This window comes from Xenopus tropicalis, chromosome 7 (assembly GCF_000004195.4).
Source record: "Xenopus tropicalis strain Nigerian chromosome 7, UCB_Xtro_10.0, whole genome shotgun sequence".
Lineage (NCBI taxonomy): Eukaryota > Metazoa > Chordata > Amphibia > Anura > Pipidae > Xenopus > Xenopus tropicalis.
This window is the reverse complement of record NC_030683.2, coordinates 80,898,559-80,917,823: the sequence shown is the minus strand read 5'-3', so window position 1 is coordinate 80,917,823 and position 19,265 is coordinate 80,898,559. Positions and strand designations below refer to the sequence as shown.

At 41.3% G+C, this 19,265-nt stretch overlaps 1 protein-coding gene across 1 annotated transcript in view; it reads left to right on the top strand.

Annotated features, from left to right (window-relative positions):
* Window positions 1-18,470, top strand: part of bcl9l (B cell CLL/lymphoma 9 like) — a 29,974-nt gene extending 11,504 nt beyond the window's left edge. Inside the window, exons 2-8 of the mRNA XM_002932924.5 lie at window positions 6,309-6,615; window positions 6,697-6,819; window positions 7,899-8,103; window positions 8,378-8,462; window positions 9,916-12,037; window positions 15,450-15,614; window positions 16,159-18,470. Coding sequence (XP_002932970.1) covers window positions 6,357-6,615; window positions 6,697-6,819; window positions 7,899-8,103; window positions 8,378-8,462; window positions 9,916-12,037; window positions 15,450-15,614; window positions 16,159-17,048 — 3,849 coding nt within the window. The 5' untranslated portion in view covers window positions 6,309-6,356 and the 3' untranslated portion in view covers window positions 17,049-18,470. The remainder of the gene's footprint in view (window positions 1-6,308; window positions 6,616-6,696; window positions 6,820-7,898; window positions 8,104-8,377; window positions 8,463-9,915; window positions 12,038-15,449; window positions 15,615-16,158) is intronic.
* The last annotated feature ends 795 nt before the right edge of the window (window positions 18,471-19,265 follow it).

Below are 19,265 nucleotides of genomic sequence, written 5' to 3'. Positions count from 1 at the left end.
AGGGCTGCCATAAGTATCTTCTTTTCTAGCTAAAACATTGGCATAGCTTTTTCACTTTTTCATGTTTTCATGTGTTAGCCAGTTTGCTTATATAATTTTCAGCAACCATGCTTTTTTGATATCTTGGGCAGTGTACATTTGTGACATGCAGAGCGTAGGGGTGTTTATGTGATTGGCAGTAAGACTACAATGACAAGTTTTAAAGGATAACTAAAGCTTAACTAAAGAAGTAGTACAGAAATGTTGTACATTATGTTTTGGGCTTCTGTATCAGCCCAATGTGACTACAGTCCTTTAGCGAGGAAGATCTGTGCCTCCAAAGAAGCCTCAATAGCCCCCATCTTCTTTTCTGCTGATTCCCTAAACATGCTCTGTGCTGATTTTAGTTAATGAGCTTAGGGACCAACTCACAATATACTTTGTTTATAGAATATAATTCTCATGATATAAAGATGATTAGTAATTAATTCAGATCATTGATATATTGCTGCTCTGAAACCAATGCAGTTAGCAGAAAAATGTATTAATTAGCCTTATAGCCTGATATTTTTGCCTGATAATTTGCGAGGACCCCTAAGCTTAGCTTCTCAACAGCTGCCCAGAGCACATTCAGCAGGTGAGTGTCAATGACAGCCTAACAAATTCCAAGATGGGGAGTTCCTGTGACAACTTTGAAGGATTGGATTACTGCTGTTATAGAGGTGCCAAACCTTTAGGCTAGTGCAACAAGTTCAGTATATAAAATATGGCATTTCATGCCAAAATATTCATTTTGTTCTCCTTGAAGCTGTATGTGAAGTAGAAAGCTCTGTGTGGAAGAACTCTACATGGAAATATGCAAAGCTCTGGGTGTATCTGAAATAACACAATAGAAACCAATATGTGTGAGAGTGCTAAGCGTGTATGACAGCATTGTGGGTGACAAGGGTTCTGATCCTGTGGGCTGAGTGGATCCCCATGGTGTTTAGAATGGCTGTGTGCAGTAACCCAGGCAGAGTGACTAAGAGCAGGGCGGGTGTACAAGACATATTTATCAGTGTCAGTGAGGCTCTAGAGCTCCAGGTTGTTTCTGCAGAGCAAGTTAATATGTTTCTTTCCAGTCCTAAATATGCTTCTCCTTTTTGTGTTCCACGGGTGTTCAGTAACACCCCTCCCCCCCCAGCTACCTACAAAGGTGGTGCAGCCCCTGGCAGTACTGCCTTTCTTCTTCTCCCTGCTAAGTCATATTGCTGCCTCTTGTCACTTTTCTTTACTGTCTGCCAGCAAATTTCTGTCTACCGGCATATTTATATCATTCATTTCTTCAGCTTCTTCATTGAAGCTCCATTTTCCCTTCTGTGCACAACGAAGGATCTTTGCTAATCGCTGGCAGATTTACCTGCAGTTCCTCTTCTTTCTACAAAGCAGGGAGGCAGAACGAGAAGATGAAGGGAATAAAAGGCAACATAACTAGGGGGGAGGAGATAGCAGGCATTGCATAGCACATCTGTATGCAGAGTAGCACATTGTCTGCTGTCTTGTCTGCTCATTAACAATAAAAAGGAATAAATAAAAAAAATGACTACTTAATGCCTCCAACTGACTATAGGTTTGCATTATTTTTTTATGTCATATCACAAAGTTGTGCTACCTAAAATGTCCATTTTAAAGGATACTGTATGTGCTATGCCTAGTGTGCTCTATACCATCTCTGTAAATACTTCATATGACATTAATTTATGTAGCCTTCTTCTAGAGTGCCAATTGCACCACAAAATTTCAACTGTAAGGGTAAAGGGCTCCTTCAAAACACGTACTTATGTCTAGCAATTTAGCATCCCTGCTCTATAGAAAACTCACCAGAGTAAAAAGGATAATCCAGGTGCTCCAACGCAAACCCTCCGCTCAAGGGAACGAACAAACCATTGACACAGGAACAAAAAAAGAAAATAGGGGGGCACTCTGAAAATTCAAAAGACAGGCCTTTTAAAAAGTTAAAAAAGAAAAAAATCTTTATTATACACTCATCTCATAAAGTTTAAAGGGCTCCTTCACCCAAAAACGGCTTTTTGCATATTGAATGTACATTTAAGCAACACATTCCATTCTTAAATGATGTTTCATTTATAAATGTTATTGCAATTGAATGCAGTATTTTTTAATCCCTTTCTATTCTCTAGATATAAAACAATGTATTTCAGAATTTCAGTTTTTCTCCAGATCTGTTAATCTGCCGATTTGCTACATTGTTTCAGGATTCAGTCTGGTGCAGAAAATGTGAACAGTCACGCATATATTACCTTATAATAACAATTATATTTACAAATTTTTTCAAATTTTTAATGTGTATCAGAAAGATGCTCAGAATTACTTTTCATCTGTTAAAGTGTAGGATTCAGTTAAAGACAGCACCACCACCGAATTTAAGTCAAAATGTGTGATTATCAAATAATAGGGATGCACCGAATGCAGGATTCGGCTCAGGATTCAGCCAAGATTTGGCCTTTTTCGGCAGGATTCTGGCCGAACCAAATCTGAATCCTTAAAATCATGTGATTTCGCCACATAATCGGAGCAGTTGAAAATTTTTCACCATGGGCTGAGCTAGCAATTCTTCTTACACCTTTCGTGCCTAATTAGGCTTCAGATTCAGTTCGGTATTTGCCAAAATCTTTCACAAAGGATTTGGAGTTCGAATCCCAAAATAGTGGATTCAGTGCATTACTACTAAATAACAGTTGGACACAGCACGTAATATATACTATGTTATTTTATCAGACAGTTTCTGGTTACACATCATCCAAAGGCTGTAGCTTAAGGTAAATATACTGTCCAACCCTAAATCCCTGAACATATCCTGTTTATATTTCCTACAGAATGACTGAGCTCCTTTTAGCATTTATGACTGTCTCGGCATGTGAATATAACATATAAGAAACCCATGAAGCAATCTTAAAGAAACACTTAAGGGATAATCTATTGAACTTTTATGTATAATAAGGTTATCATATTTTCAAAGTAAAATTGTGGGGGGGGGGGGGATAGAGGTGCAAAGATTTTGCAGGCCAAGCCTACTTTTTGGCATGCCCCCTTTAACCACTCCCACTGAAGATAAAGCAAGTAGTGCAACCATTGTCATAGTGATTGCTCACGAATATATATATATAGTCAGTGCTCATTGTGGCCCATTTTTTACAAACCAAACATATATATATATATATCACTTAAAAATGAGTTTGTTTTATTTGTTAGGGTTACCTATTGAATTTTAAAAAGAAAACTACACAGCTGCATGAAGAGAGACAAATAGTGTGGTGGGTAGTGAAGTGTAACACCCAGAAACAGTACAACATTTCTAAGTGATACTTAAAAAGTTTCTTAATCTCATGATAGTTCCCTTTTAAGTTTCTCCTCTATCCTTTTGGTACCAGTACCTTTCCTCTCCTGTATAACTTTTTACTTTGTCCTTGCTTTTTTTTGCCTCCCATGATGATGGTGACAGTCCTTTGGCTTATTACGCTTTCCTTTTTATGTTCAAGTTCAGCAGCTTCACACTGAGGAATCTGTATAGGGCCTGTTGCAAATACTTTGCATTAGCTTGTGTGCAGACAGATGGAGCAGATTTCTGCACAAAAATGCATAATCATTTATTTCTGTGCCAAAATCTGCTCCCTCCATGTGTCTGCACACAGACCGACGCAATGCCTGTTATTGCAACCACAGCTGCTGTGACCTAAACAATTGAACGCAAAACTTTTGCTCCACTGGCTGTATAGTTTTTAATTTATCTCAAATCTGAATATGAAAATTGTGATTTGAATTCAGATCAACATTAGGCCAAAAATATGGATTTGGTGTATAATAAAATACAAATTCTATATTATCAGACAAATGTCCTAGTTAAAAGACATGTTTGTAAACAGGTTTCTAAGAAGCTTACTGTACTAGCATCCTGCTGTGTTGGAAACTGCCCCAGGTTTTATACTGCCCAGTGGAGATAAGTAGAAAAACAGGAGAAAGCAGTGTCCACTACACCTCCTGTAAGGCTATTCCACATATCTATTATTTTCTTAAAAAAAGAAGAAAAAAAATTATACAGTGGCTTGCAAAAGTATTCGGCCCCCTTGAACTTTTCCACATTTTGTCACATTACAGCCACAAACATGAATCAATTTTATTGGATTTCCACGTGAAAGACCAATACAAAGTGGTGTACGCGTGAGAAGTGGAACGAAAATCATACATGATTCCAAACATTTGTTACAAATAAATAACTGCAAAGTGGGGTGTGCGTAATTATTCAGCCCCCTTTGGTCTGAGTGCAGTCAGTTGCCCATAGACATTGTCTGATGAGTGCTAATGACTAAATAGAGTGCACCTGTGTGTAATCTAATGTCAGTACAAATACAGCTGCTCTGTGACGGCCTCAGAGGTTGTCTAAGAGAATATTGGGAGCAACAACACCATGAAGTCCAAAGAACACACCAGACAGGTCAGGGATAAAGTTATTGAGAAATTTAAAGCAGGCTTAGGCTACAAAAAGATTTCCAAAGCCTTGAACATCCCACGGAGCACTGTTCAAGCGATCATTCAGAAATGGAGTATGGCACAACTGTAAACCTACCAAGACAAGGCCGTCCACCTAAACTCACAGGCCGAACAAGGAGAGCGCTGATCAGAAATGCAGCCAAGAGGCCCATGGTGACTCTGGACGAGCTGCAGAGATCTACAGCTCAGGTGGGGGAATCTGTCCATAGGACAACTATTAGTCGTGCACTGCACAAAGTTGGCCTTTATGGAAGAGTGGCAAGAAGAAAGCCATTGTTAACAGAAAACCATAAGAAGTCCCGTTTGCAGTTTGCCACAAGCCATGTGGGGGACACAGCAAACATGTGGAAGAAGGTGCTCTGGTCAGATGAGACCAAAATGCAAAACGCTATGTGTGGCGGAAAACTAACACTGCACATCACTCTGAATACACCATCCCCATTGTCAAATATGGTGGTGGCAGCATCATGCTCTGGGGGTGCTTCTCTTCAGCAGGGACAGGGAAGCTGGTCAGAGTTGATGGGAAGATGGATGGAGCCAAATACAGGGCAATCTTGGAAGAAAACCACTTGGAGTCTGCAAAAGACTTGAGACTGGGGCGGAGGTTCACCTTCCAGCAGGACAACGACCCTAAGGGCTCTGGCACACGGGGAGATTAGTTGCCCGCGGCAAAACTCCCTGTTCGCGGGCGACTAATCTCCCCGAGTTGCCTTCCCCCTGCCATCCCACCAGCGAACATGTAAGTCGCCGGCGGGATGGCAGACGCGGCGGCGCGATTTCGCGCAAATCGCCGAAAAAGACTCGCGAGTCTTTTTAGGCAATTTCCTGAAATCGCCCCGCCGCATCTGCCATCCCACCGGCGACTTACATGTTCGCTGGTGGGATGGCAGGGGTAGGCAACTCGGGGAGATTAGTCGCCCGCGAACAGGGAGTTTTGCCGCGGGCAACTAATCTCCCCGTGTGCCAGAGCCCTAAACATAAAGCCAGGGCAACAATGGAACGGTTTAAAACAAAACATATCCATGTGTTAGAATGGCCCAGTCAAAGTCCAAATCTAAATCCAATCAAGAATCTGTGGCAAGATCTGAAAACTGCTGTTCACAAACGCTGTCCATCTAATCTGACTGAGCTGGAGCTGTTTTGCAAAGAAGAATGGGCAAGGATTTCAGTCTCTAGATGTGCAAAGCTGGTAGAGACATACCCTAAAAGCCTGGCAGCTGTAATTGCAGCAAAAGGTGGTTCTACAAAATATTGACTCAGGGGGCTCAATAATTACGCACACCCCACTTTGCAGTTATCTATTTGTAAAAAATGTTTGGAATCATGTATGATTTTCGTTTCACTACTCACGTGTACACCACTTTGTATTGGTCTTTCACGTGGAATTCCAATAAAATTGATTCATGTTTGTGGCTGTAATGTGACAAAATGTGGAAAAGTTCAAGGGGGCCGAATAATTTTGCAAGCCACTGTATATATTATTAATGTTACCGTTGTTGCCTTTAATTATATCTTATTGTTTTACCAGTTGTTTCCTTTCAGATATATATATAGAAAACATTTAGGCCATGCTCTAGTTGTCCTTCAGTTGTCCTTTAGTGAATTATGAAAAATAATGTTAATATGTATTCCATAAAATATATGAAATATCATATTTCTGATACTCTTCCAACATTACCTGTGTGTACAGCCTTCTTATTCACATTGTAGCCATTTTATTTGGTAGTTATACTGTTTTCTCAGTCTCAATTGACCTTTTTTGAACTATGTTTTTGTCCTAGGTTCTCTGATTCCTTCCCCTGTCACCATATCTTGCTACGCTTAGTCCGATGCACCCTGAAAGCAAAGTGGCCAATCATGGAAATGTTTCCAGCAGTGGTGTAAAGTCACAGACTCCAAATGTGAACCAGGGGACCAAAGGGGCTGGGCTTCTTAGCCCCAAAGCCAATAATGCCTCTCCAAGTGGAGTAGGTCTGATAAGTGGACAGAATCAGGGGTCCAACCAGGCTAAAGGGCAAAGAGATCCAGCTGGAGATGTGGGTGAGCAAGGAGAAACAGGCCCCGCCCCTCTGGAGCAACACCCCAAAGGTGAGATAAGCATCTGTATTTAAATACTACCAAGAGGCCTGTGGAATAGAGGTTTGACCACTACACTTGGTCAATTTCCAGGAGAGTTGCCTTCCCGTAGTAAGCGTCGCTGTGTCTTGGAACGAAAGCAGCCATATAGCGGAGACGAGTGGTGTTCAGGAGCGGACAGCGAGGAGGATGAAAAGACCCATGCTGTCACCCGCAGTAAGTAAGGTGCCAGTATTCGGCATATTGTCAGAGACCATCTAGTACAGTGCTGTCCAACTTCTGCGGTGCCGAGGGCCGGAATTTCTCTAGCATACATGGGGGAGGGCCGCTAATGGAAGCAAGTTTTGGCCACTCCCCTTTTTGAAACCACACCCACTTCGAACCACGCCTATTTTATCACAATGGTGGTAGCACCTCCTCCTCCCCTGTGGATAGCACAGCAACCCTCAGTACATAATAACACACCATTTAATGGCTATTTCCAACTGCTAACAAACTCCCACAACAAACCCCTGCCAGGTTCACCCCCCACAAGCAGCATAGGGCAAGCAGAGTATGGCACACACAGGCAGCACTCTGCCTGTCCTATGCTGTCTGTGTATGCCATACTCTGCCTGTGTGTGCCATGCTCTGCCTGCCCTTAGCTGCCTGTGTGTGCCATACACACAGGCAGCATAGTCCTGGCAGTACCTACATAGGTACCTACAGTCTGAGGGGTGAACAATGGGGGTGATTACAGCCTAAACCTGAGGTGTGAACACTGCAGGGGGTGAACAATGCAGATATTAAAAGGTGTGAACAACACAGGGGATTACATTTTTAAACAATACAGGGGGATTACAGCCTGAATCTGAGGTGAGAACGATGCAGGGGGCCAGTTAATCTCAGTACTGATACCATTTAAATTTTACACAAAGGTAAGCCATCAAAGCAGCCACTGCTTACTTGCAGTGCACCTCCTGCTGGCCATGTGTGGTAGTGCTGCCCTCTCTCTGTTATTTTTGTATCTCTTCAATCTTTGTTCTTTACCATGTATAATCATTTTTTCTGTTTCCTGTAAAGGTAATGTTTTTTCTTTCCTTCCAGCTGTTTTCTTATTGACACTATTTGCATAATATTTCCCATACTTTACTTTTTCAGAACAAACCTTTAGAAACCTTCCCATGAACTCTGTTCCTTTATCAATTTTTTTTTTTTTTTTGCTAGCTATTTTTTCTAATTGGACCATTGCTGGCAAAGTAATATTACTTGCTCACTCTGATTCCTGGTATCCCTTTTCATTCTCTCTGTCTTAGACTGCAGTGCAGGTGAATCAGTTATGTCTACACCAACATTACCAGGCTCAGGATCTGCTTCTCTTCCTGGGATTAACGACACTAGTTCTTCTAGCACCTCCCATGGAGTTGGCCCCAGCCTGCGTGGGGATGGTGGAGGGTCCTTAGGTCCTTCCAAAACCCCTTCACAATGTGTTTATGTCTTCACAACATTCTTGGCAAACAAGTGAGTACTGCACCAATAAACAGGAAAGTTTAAAGAATACAAGTGGAGAATTGGATTAAGGGAGTAACCAAAGAGAATCAAATTATTTGCAGAGGAGATACAAATACAGCGTAAACTTACGTAACTGATTTCCTTACATTAATGTATAAAAATAAACACTCTATATATAAGTAAAGATAAAATCATGTGGTAGATCATATTTATTTACTTTCCCCCTTAGCAGTGATTATTAATTTCTTACCATCACAAATATTATAATCATTTTCCCTTTCAGAGCAGCAGAAGCTGTTTTACAAGGACGTACTGACTCTATCCTGATTTACCACAAGCAAAATGTGCCCCGTAGAAAGCTGGATGAGGTATGGCACTGCTTACTACACACACTGATAATGCTTATGTCTCTATAAAATTTCACATTTGCTCTGGTCCCCAAAAATTGAATAACAAGATTACAGACAAAAAAATGTATTTTTTCTTCTTTTTTTTTTGTAATTCAACTATCATTCCAAGAATATCTGGGACATACAAAACCTCACCCAGAACTGACCTTCAGACAGGGCTTCCTTAAAGAGACCCAAATTTCAGGAACCATTGATTTAAGGGGTGTGTTACACGGGAGGTTGTGATCTATTACATATTTCTTTTGCTGAAACATGGAATCACAGGTTTTTTTTTTTTTCAAAGAAAAGTCTCATTGGTGGGCTTATTTAACATTTAAACTTTGGAAGATATGTTGGAATATGGACTACAGCTTGTATTCATAGGAAATACTCTTAGTGAAAGGAGGGCAGATAATGAGGCTTGTGCTAAAATGGCTATTTAAGATTAATTACCCGGAAATCATACAGGATGTGCATCATACAGGATAATGGAGGCAGTATATCAGAGCATATGGTCTTATTAAATGTCACACCCATATTTTGTGATTTGTTGGATTAATAGAGCAGCTCACCGGATAGCATTGTCTCCTAGTATCAGGTAGCTAAGGAGTGTGTCACTGGAAGAATTCGTAGAGGAAAGACCTCTCCTACACCTCCCACTGAGGAGAACAGTCACTGGGAGTGAAACAGGACTGGACCAAGTGGAGGAGTGGCAGGGGTGTCAAGCTAAGCTTCTACAGCAAAATCATGAGGCAGAGGAATGGTCAGACAGGCAGATGGTCGGTTCAGGCAGCACGGTTCAGAGTCAAAGGTCAAGCCGGGTCAGAAAGTCGAGGATATCAAAGCAGGAATAAGGCTTAGTGTCTTTACTAGCGTAATGATCACTTTGCAGTGATTCTAAGCCCTTGGCGTGCTTTTTATCGCAATGCACATGCGTTGGCGTCAATTCGCACGCATACATACGCCAAATGTGCGGACGCAAGTGTCGGCCTGTATGCATTTGCGCAACAGTCCAGATGCGCCATGTTGAGCCAGGGCAGGTACACCACGAGGAGTGTGCCCAGGTACCTTACACCTAGGCTTGATTCCAGTCAGAGTTTTTTCTAGAGTGGTTTGTTATTTTCTTTCTGCATCTGCATGGCATTCATATCCTATTTTAAAAACATACTGGTAGGATAATTGGCTTGGGATAAAAGTGACCAGAGTGAGTGTGAATTTTTTAAGGACCTTAGATTGTTTCCCACAGCCGAGCTAAAGAAGAACCCAAACGATTAAAGCAACAACACATTGTTTATTATAATAGGATTATGTTAGAGCAGAATTTATTTTTAATCTTGTTCAAATTGAATATTGAAAAAGTGACTGTATTGTGTTAAAAAGTAGTAATATATTTCATATTCTGATTAGCTCCTATCCCCAATATTTAATTCAGGTTTTAACCCAAAAACCTTCAAGTACCCAAGATCCTGGAGAAACGCTTCCTGTACCAAGCCTTCCCACTTCTGCACTACAAAAATCAACAGAAGACCCTTCACCTGCACCTGGTCAGGGTCCTGCAACAATAGTATCGCAGGAAATCGGTACTGATGAGACAAACCAAGAGTTAACTCCGCTAGGTAATGGCAGCAGTCACCCTGCCAGTGGACACTCTGATCCACCACCACCCCTGTCCCAACCACCCAGCACTCTCTTACCTGGGGATAATGCACATTTGGGTGATGCTAACCAGGGAGACAGTGTGACATTAAGCACAGAAGGTCTCTCTAAAGAGCAGCTTGAGCATAGGGAACGCTCTCTTCAGACGCTTAGAGACATTGAAAGGTTGCTTCTCCGAAGTAGTGCAGCCAATGAATCCTTTCAAAAGCACACCTCAAGCACCGGTGAGGGACCTGCCAACACTCCAGGTCATATTAAGAAATATGAAGAGCCTTTGCAATCGATGATAACACAGACACAGAGCTTGGGGGGTCCAGTAATGGAACAAGATCTGGCAGGCAACCAAACTGGGCCTGATATGGGGCACCAGATGAGCCTCTTGATGCAGAGGATGGGTCATGACAGTCTCACTCCAGAGCAAGCTGCATGGAGGAAATTGCAGGAAGAATATTATGCAGAGAAAAGGAGAAAAGAGGAACACATTGCTATACATGGAAGATCGGGGCCTGAAATTATTCTTCGGGGACCACCTCCACCTTATCACAGCAAACCTGGAGAGCAGTGGCCTGGTAATCGTTTACAAGTACCCATGGAGGGCCAAGAATCAATGCAGCTTCGGAGTGGGGGAATGCCATTTCAAGGTCCACGTTTCTCTGGCAGATATGGAGCCATGCAAAATATTCCTTTGGATGGAGTGGGAGTCATGTCAAGACCAGCTCGCTGGGGTGAGGATATGCCACCCATTGATGGAGGGCAAAGTAACTTTGCACAAATTGGTATGGCATACTCTGGAGGTATCCAAGGGGAAATGGAAAGGTTTCTTAACCCTCGTGCCCGTGAGGAACTGCTGCGACAACAGTTGATAGAGAAGCGTCCAGGAGTTATGCAAAGGCAACTATCCATGCCTTGTGGGCAGGGAATTGAAATGATGATAACCCACAGGCAAGGTGACCCTTCCATGTTCCCTGGAGAAACCATGGGAGCAGGTTCTGCTGTGGGCATGGAATTTGGGATGTCTAGAGGAATGCTGAGTCCTACCCTTGTTCAGTCAGGTACAGGGAGGGAAATTGACCCTACAATGGGAGGAGGAAATCTTAATATGAACATGAGTGTGAACATGAATATGAACCTTAACCTCCAAATGGCTCCACAGCAGCAAATGCTTCTGCCCCAAAAAATGAGGGGAGTGGGAGACTTAATAAATTCCCAGGGAGGTGTTGGTTCAGAGGATTTGGTGCGGACAGCACGAGCACAAAATGGAAGTGGCATGGTTGGGGGACCCCAGAAGATGATTCCTGGCCAATTTCCTCAAGGACAGGCAGGGTTTCCCCCAGGGCAAGGTTCATATCCTGGCATGCAGCAGGAGATCAGTATGGACATATTTGGACCAGATCAAGGGCCAGTGGTGGGCACTACAAGGCTTAGCCACATACCAGTTTCCTCCACACCTGGTACCACTACTTCAGGTATTGGGTTAGATCACATGGCTACCAGCAGGAACTTGGTCCGTAGAACTACAGAACTTACAGTAAATGCAAACCAAATGGAATCTCCTGTTATAAGCCACATTAAATCCCCACACCAAGGTCAGATTCATTCACCCATTGTTTCTTCCCCTTCCTCTAACCTAAAGTCTCCCCTAACTCCAGGAAATCAAATGGGTGGCTTGCCTCTGTCCAACCCTCCAGATTCTCTCAAGTCACCCCAGGTGTTGGGCTCATCAATTAGTGGACGCTCACCAAATGCCTCTCCTGGAAGGCTAAAGTCACCACAGATGAATGCACCTTCTCCAGGGTGGGCTTCATCTCCTAAAGCCACCATATCCAGCCCTGGTATACCATCAAGCAAGCAGGGAATGGGCCTAAATCCTACAGCATCTCTTGGTGTTATGGATCAGGGTAAGACTTGAGATGGTGATGTGTGCATCTGTGTGAATATGCTGTATAGTATAAATTCTCAGGACACATATGAATATACTTATTAAAAAGCATTTGTGCACCTTTTCCAAATACAGTATTTTGCTGCCCCTTTTCAGTAAATATATTCAAGTGAATTGTGACTTGCCCATTGGGTAGTATTTCACTTGCCTCTATTTCCTCCAAAATAATTTTTGAATTTCAATACCATAGAGAGTGCCCCTTAATGCTCAATTGCCAAGCACTTGTGCCCCAGGGAATGCTGCTTTCTGCACTTAGTGCCAGATCAAAAATTCAGTGCTACATGCAGAAAGAAGTGTCAAGAGCCCTGTGCTAAGGAAGGCACTAAGGACAGGCTTCAACGTGGGTTGACCCTCTTGGGTAGAGTGCTGCCTAACACAGAGAATGCTCTTTTAAAGGCGCAAGCGACAGGGAGCATAGAAGCCTGTGACAACTTACAAATTGCAGAATGCAATCTTCTATTTCAAGACCAAGTCATTTCTAAATATGAGCTTGGATTTGCATATTTAAATTTAAATATAATTTTCAAAATCCCTTCCTTATGTGAGGAATAAGTGTTTTTTAGCTATCTTGTGCAGTTAATTTAAATGATAAATGACTGAATGCAGACATTTCTACTGAATCAGATTTAAAGAGAATTAAAGCCTAACTAAAGAAATAGGCTCGAAATATTGTACATTATGTTTTGGTTTTGTACCAGCCCTGGGCAACCAAAGCCCTTTAGCAGGGAAGATCTGTGCATCTAAAGATGCCCCAGTAACTGCCCATCTTCTATTCTGTTGATTCCCTGCACATGCTCTGTGCTGTTGTCAGTTACTGAGCTTAGGGGCCGACTCACAATATACTGCATATATAGAATAGAAATGTCACAATATAAGGCTGGTTAGTAAATAATACAGATAATTACTAAATGGCAGTTCATTCCAACCAATCCTGTTATCAGAATTTAATAATTAGCCCTGTAGCATCAGCTTATATTACAGGCAAACCTAATTTTCTGCTTCATAATTTGAGACAACCCCTAAGCTTAGCTTCTCAACAGCTGCTCAGAGCACACTGAGCATGTGTGTTGCAGACAGTTTCCATAATGGTGACCCCCTGTGACAATCCTAAAGTCTTGGATCATTGCTCCTATTCAGATGCTAAAGCTTTGGGCTGGTGCAAAAAGTTCAGTATATTAAATATGGCATTTTTATCCATATTCATTTTCAGAGTTTAGTTCTCCTTTAAAAATAAAAAAAATGCTTTAGCCCAAGTTAAAATCTGGATTTGGCTGGATTAAAGGAAAAGTAACACTACATTTTTTTAAGTAAAAAATCTATTCTACCTTGCACCAATAACTGCCCTATCCTGCAAACTGCTTAGAATTTTGAATGCTTTATTAGAAAATACCTGATTAAACTGGGCTTCAGGTCATTTGAAGTAAGGCAATACGGCGAAGGAAGGAGCAGCATCCACTATGCGACGATTGATTGATCGAGCCTAGCCTGACTCCTTCCTATACAGAAGAAAGCTAGACTTGATCAATCAATCGCATAGTGGATGCTGCTCCTTCCTTTGCTGTATCGCCTTACTTCTAATGACCGAAAGCCAAGTTTTAGCAGGTATTTTCTAATAAAGCATTCAAAATACTAAGTGGTTTGCATGATAGGGCAATTATTGGGGCAGGGTAGAATAGATTTTTTACTTAAAAAATTTTAGTGTTACTTTTCCTTTAAGTGAACCCTAAGGATGAAAGCATATCTAATACAGGTATGGGATCTATTAGTCATGAACCCATTATTTATATACTGTACTTCCAAAATATGGGAATGTCATCTTTTAGTAAGCGGTAATAAGTGGGGCCTGCTGTAATATTTGTATGTAATCTGTATGTTTTTATATATGTGTTTAAATTTGCCATAGAGTCCTTTTTAAAGAAACTTTTTTTTTTATTTTGTACAGTACTGTGTATTTGATGTTAATTAAGCTTGCCAAAATCTATGCTGATTGCAAAACAATCCTATTTTTTTTAATCATGTGGAAAGACTCCTTTTCCATAATTCCCCTGGGTCCTAACAATTTAGATAATATATTCCATACCTGCACTGTGCAAATCAGCTAATTGTAAATGCAATACAACTATAATACCTGCATTTTGGGTAAAAAACATGGGGAATTGCATGAGAATTGTGCACCCTGCACTTGCTTCCTAAATGAGCCCTTATGTGTACTTAATTGTGTGATAGCCTATTATTATTATTAACATGGATATGGACATGGCTGAGCAGGAGCAGAGACTCTGCAATACATTTGAAAATTACCGTTTTTTGAACAGTGTTCCTTACACTAGCATTCCCTAAACTTTTTTGCAACTCGGACTGGTTTCAAGCAAGACAATTTTTCCAAGGACCGATGGGGAGGGGCACATTTCAGGAGCATAATAAAACACCATAAACTAGTGTTATATAATTTAATTTTAACATATATAATGTAAATGTAGCTAATACATTTTATATTATGTACTTTATTCATACTATTATTATTACACTGTAATATATAAAATATAATACAACTCACCATAATACCGAATCAGTGGGAGACCTGAGATTTTTCCCTACAACTAGATGTACCCAGCCCCTTGCTCTTCTACTCCCACCTAAGTGGTTATATTTTCAGCCACTTTGTACAGAGCTTTAAGTATTTTGGTCCTTGTCTCACTCAGTAGAAAGTTTTTGCCACTTTGCATGTAACGCCGTGTAACTCCTGTGAGGAGTTGGGATCGCAGGTAATTGGGGCAGTTTTCATTGCCTTTGAAGCTATTATAGACTGCAGCCAAGACCAGAGACCTGGTTCAGCACAGCCCAAGGCCTGGCACCGGTCCACAGCCCGGTGGTTGGGCACCCCTGTCTTACACTGTTATGCATTTATTACCCTTTACTTTACACTGCCTATATACTGGCATTAAATATGTGGTAAGTTACAAATCAGTCCCTGTGAGCTCTGTCTCTGCTCAAATGTATTGGCCTTGGTCCTGCCATCAAACTCCACCTTTCTGGCTGTCTAGGTGCCTGTTCCAGATATGCAGCACAGCAAGCTTAGCACTGTCTCAACTACCTTGAACTTACACTTAGCATGCTGAAAAAAAACATGGCAGAGCAATTCCAAAAATCACTGTTAACACTTTGCTTTCACTGAGTGTCTTTGCAGCTATATACAGAATGCTTCTGACTGTGACCTTTATTCTGGTATTACCAACAATATGTATTTTCTAGATATTTACATAGAATAACAAGTACTAGTATTCACCCCCATAAAACATACATTGATGGTGTGGTAAGATCTGATTTCAGAATCTGTATACTTAATTGCCTGTTTACTTTTATTTATTTAGATGGACTTACTTCTCAAAATCCTTTGTCCTTAATGATGTCCCAGATGTCCAAATATGCTATGCCTAGCTCTACTCCACTGTATCATAATGCCATCAAAACCATTGCCACCTCGGATGACGAGCTTCTTCCCGACCGTGTACTCCTACCACCAGGAAATCAACACGGTAAGCCCAGAGAGATTTTCAGTGTAACTTTACCAAGGAAGCAGAGGACTGAGAGAATTACAAGTACATGTAGGTGGAAAGAAATAGAGGTGGAAATATTTACCCCCATATATAATAAAAGGCACATAAGTTTGCTCATGTACAGTAGCTCATAGCAAACAATAGGATTTTTGTATTTAAACAGGTTATGAGTACACACTGCCTGATGATTGGTGATTAAACCTGGACCAAACATTGCAAACATTTATTATAAGACACCCTTAAGATCATCAAGAAAAAACTGAAAAAGTAGGGAGTTTGGGAAAACTAAAACTGATTAGAAAATGTGCAGGGTAAGCGACCACCTCTATACAGCAGTGATAACATGGTAATACAGGAGATTTACCCTTATTTAAAAAACAAAAACAAAAACACAGATAGCATTATGGAGAGAAATAGGTGGGCAAATGTGGTAGGTTAGACAAAAAACTGAAGATTGCATTACATTTCTTGCTTCATCCATGGACAGAGATATTTTACATGACATAAATACACTCTCTTTCAGGCTCTACGATGAATCCTCCTATATCTTTGCACTTAAACTTGAACTCCTCACAAAGCCCCATAGGGAGCATAAATATTCCAGGACAGTCAACTCTTTCTCATGAGCCACCATCTCTTCTCGCTGCCCCTGGGCCTCCAATGCATCCATCAATTGGACCCTCCATGCAGAACCCTTTATTAATTTCCTCAGTAACACAAGATCCTTGTTGCCCTGGTCCTGGCACACAAATGATGTCCTCCAACCAGCTGGTCTTCCCATCACGCTTGCAGCCTGGGCACCAAGGAGGGGGAGGCAGCTCCATGCAACACCATTACACAGATGACACAACTTCCCAGGCACGTTTACCCCACAGGATGTCAGATCCTTATGGCCATGTTCTGCCTTCAGTGCTTACTGACCCAGAGTTGGGAGAGGTCATTCGACCATCAGCCACTGGCATCCCAGAATTTGACTTGTCAAGAATCATGCCCTCAGAGAAACCCAGCAGCACTTTGCAGTACTTTCCTAAGGGGGGTACACAGACACCAAAACCACATCCAACGAACATGCACCTTCTGGGACTTCAGAATATGATGACTGAACAACACCCAGGCCGTTTAGGACCAAGTCTTCCAGGCCCACAGCGATCAATTGGAATGCCCTCACTTCCCACCATGGGCAGGACAGGGATGGTGCCTCCACCACAGATGGTGCAACAGAACTTTATGATGATGAAACAGAGGAGTGTATCAGGGGAGATGTACCCACAGGGTGCTCCAATGTTATCTCCCCAAGGCCCTCTTGGTGGGCACTTGCCTGGACAGCAAAGCATGTTGGTTGGACACCAAATGAGGCAGCGCAGTGTCTCCTTGGATACCTATATCGCAGGGCCTGGGCACCTACCATTCTAACAGCAGAGAATTGCCAACACCAACTCCCTCTGGTAGCTCATCAGTGCCAACTTCCCTTGCCAGCTTCTCTCCTAAGTGCCAACTTATTTTTTCTCAACTTTCTTGCTAATATTTAATTTACTACATCCTTCTGTACTAAAAGATAAAGTAATTATTTCTCATTTTCCTACCCTTTCCAATTCCACATCTTTGCTGGATATCAATGAACTTTCCTACTATCCTAATCTTAAATTAGAAAGTTCGATTGCTTTGGTCAACCAAGAGTGACATTGAAGTTACGCAAATGTCTTTTCCTAATTCTAGGTTTTCTTTAGCCCGCTATCTGTGACTTGTTTTTATTGCTGCTTTTTGTACCAGTCATTTTACTGTTATGCTCCTTTTTACAGTTTTTTTTTTTTTGCACCATTACTCATTTTATTTTTTATTGGCATGTTCCGTTAGTGTTTGTTTTCTTTTTTTTCTGTTAGAATTTTCTAAATTTGTTTTATATTATAATTATAAGGAATTGCTGGCACAAACAAGCCAGGCCTGTCTTTGGTGCTGGTGGGTGAAGGGGTTTATTAGAACATGTCACCACCTTAGGCTGCCCCTCCATTCTTTGCTGATAGATACACTCGGCGTGCATTACAAGTATTTACAGAAGCAGTGGGGCAACCCCCTCTTATCTTTTTATTTCATTGCACCCTAGGCACTGACCCATGGGTTCCAATATAGAAACTACATCCTTGCATAGGGCTAGGAGCAAAGCATACTTTATTGGGGCCTCATAATTATATGAAGTATGACTTCCAATATGAGTTCCGTAAGCAATTATTGTACAACTTGCAGCTTCCCCAAGGGCCTGACTGTTATAAAGTATCATTGTTGCAATTTTGTTCTAGAGTCTATTATCTCTGCAACTATGAGAACTGAGGCACTAACTGCACAGTCAGGAAGTAAATTTATGGAATAAAGCTGTTCCTCTAAAGGCCCCAATAAATGCAATGTCAGGGCAGTTGCCCTTGCTTCACAACCCCTAAAGACAACTCTGCCATGATCAGCTGTGGCCAAAGACAAAAAGGACATAATTTTATTTTAACTGTAAATGAAAATTCATAGTATTTCACCCTTTTATGTACCTTGGTTCTTATGTCTGTCCATTCAGATTTCTACCCTACGCTTTCCTTCTGCATCACTCAGTCTCAAATATTACAATTGGTTTGCCTTTATCCATACTAAACTACTGGCAGGGAGTGTGTCATTTCGTCTTGAATGCGTTGGGAGATGGGTGCCATGTCTTATCTCTGCTCAGCAATGTCTCATCATCTGTATATCTTTGTGAGTGTGGCATTTTTTTCTTTACTTTTTTTAATTAAAGCAGTCAAAATGTGCAACACGTTTTGATGTAAATAAAACAAATGTAAATATAAGAGGTGAAATCTGGAGATGTCCAATGCTGTTTTGTCATTACTTGGAGTGTCAGCACAAGTATTAATGTTGAATATTCTGTTCAGATTTAGGTGATCAGAGTGGTAGTTCATTCCATACATTTTGGACAAAATGGCCAGCCAGGTCAGTCATGTTTGTAGTTGTGTTCAGTGCCACTTAATTCTTTCTGTTTTCTGTTCCGAAATGAGTCTGCTAACGCCTCTTGACATGGTGGTAGCTCCAGGTTTCCCTTTGTTCCCAGCGCCAATATACATAAACCACTTGCGCCCCTAAAGAATAAGTTACAGGTGTTGCTTGTACAACGAACACAAGAAATTATGCCAGATACACTTACATACAATTGTGCCCAATTTGCAACAAAAAGTGTTATTCATGTGTGTGAACCTTGCTGAATCAGATGCAATTGTGGCACATTGCCCCTTTGTGACTGCTGGAATTGTGGGAAAAGATGGCCTATGACTACCTTTCTTTTTAGGAAGTTTCACCATGGTTCACCTAAGTTTCAGGCTATGTAATTCTCAGAATTTTTTTGCCAAGTTCCTCATCTGAATCATGGCTGGAAACTGACCAGCAGGTGGTGCTGTTGTAAATAAAATTCATTCATATTAACAGTAAATATTTGCCTTAAAAAACTTTTTAAAAAAATAATGAATTTAAGTTGCAAAACTGCTTAGGACAGCACTCTCATTAATGTTACATTCACGTATATTAAAGGATTACTGTTAGCGCACAAAAATGCAGCATGTTGCATTTAAACTGATACATTTGGGTGCTCTCAAACCTACCTCT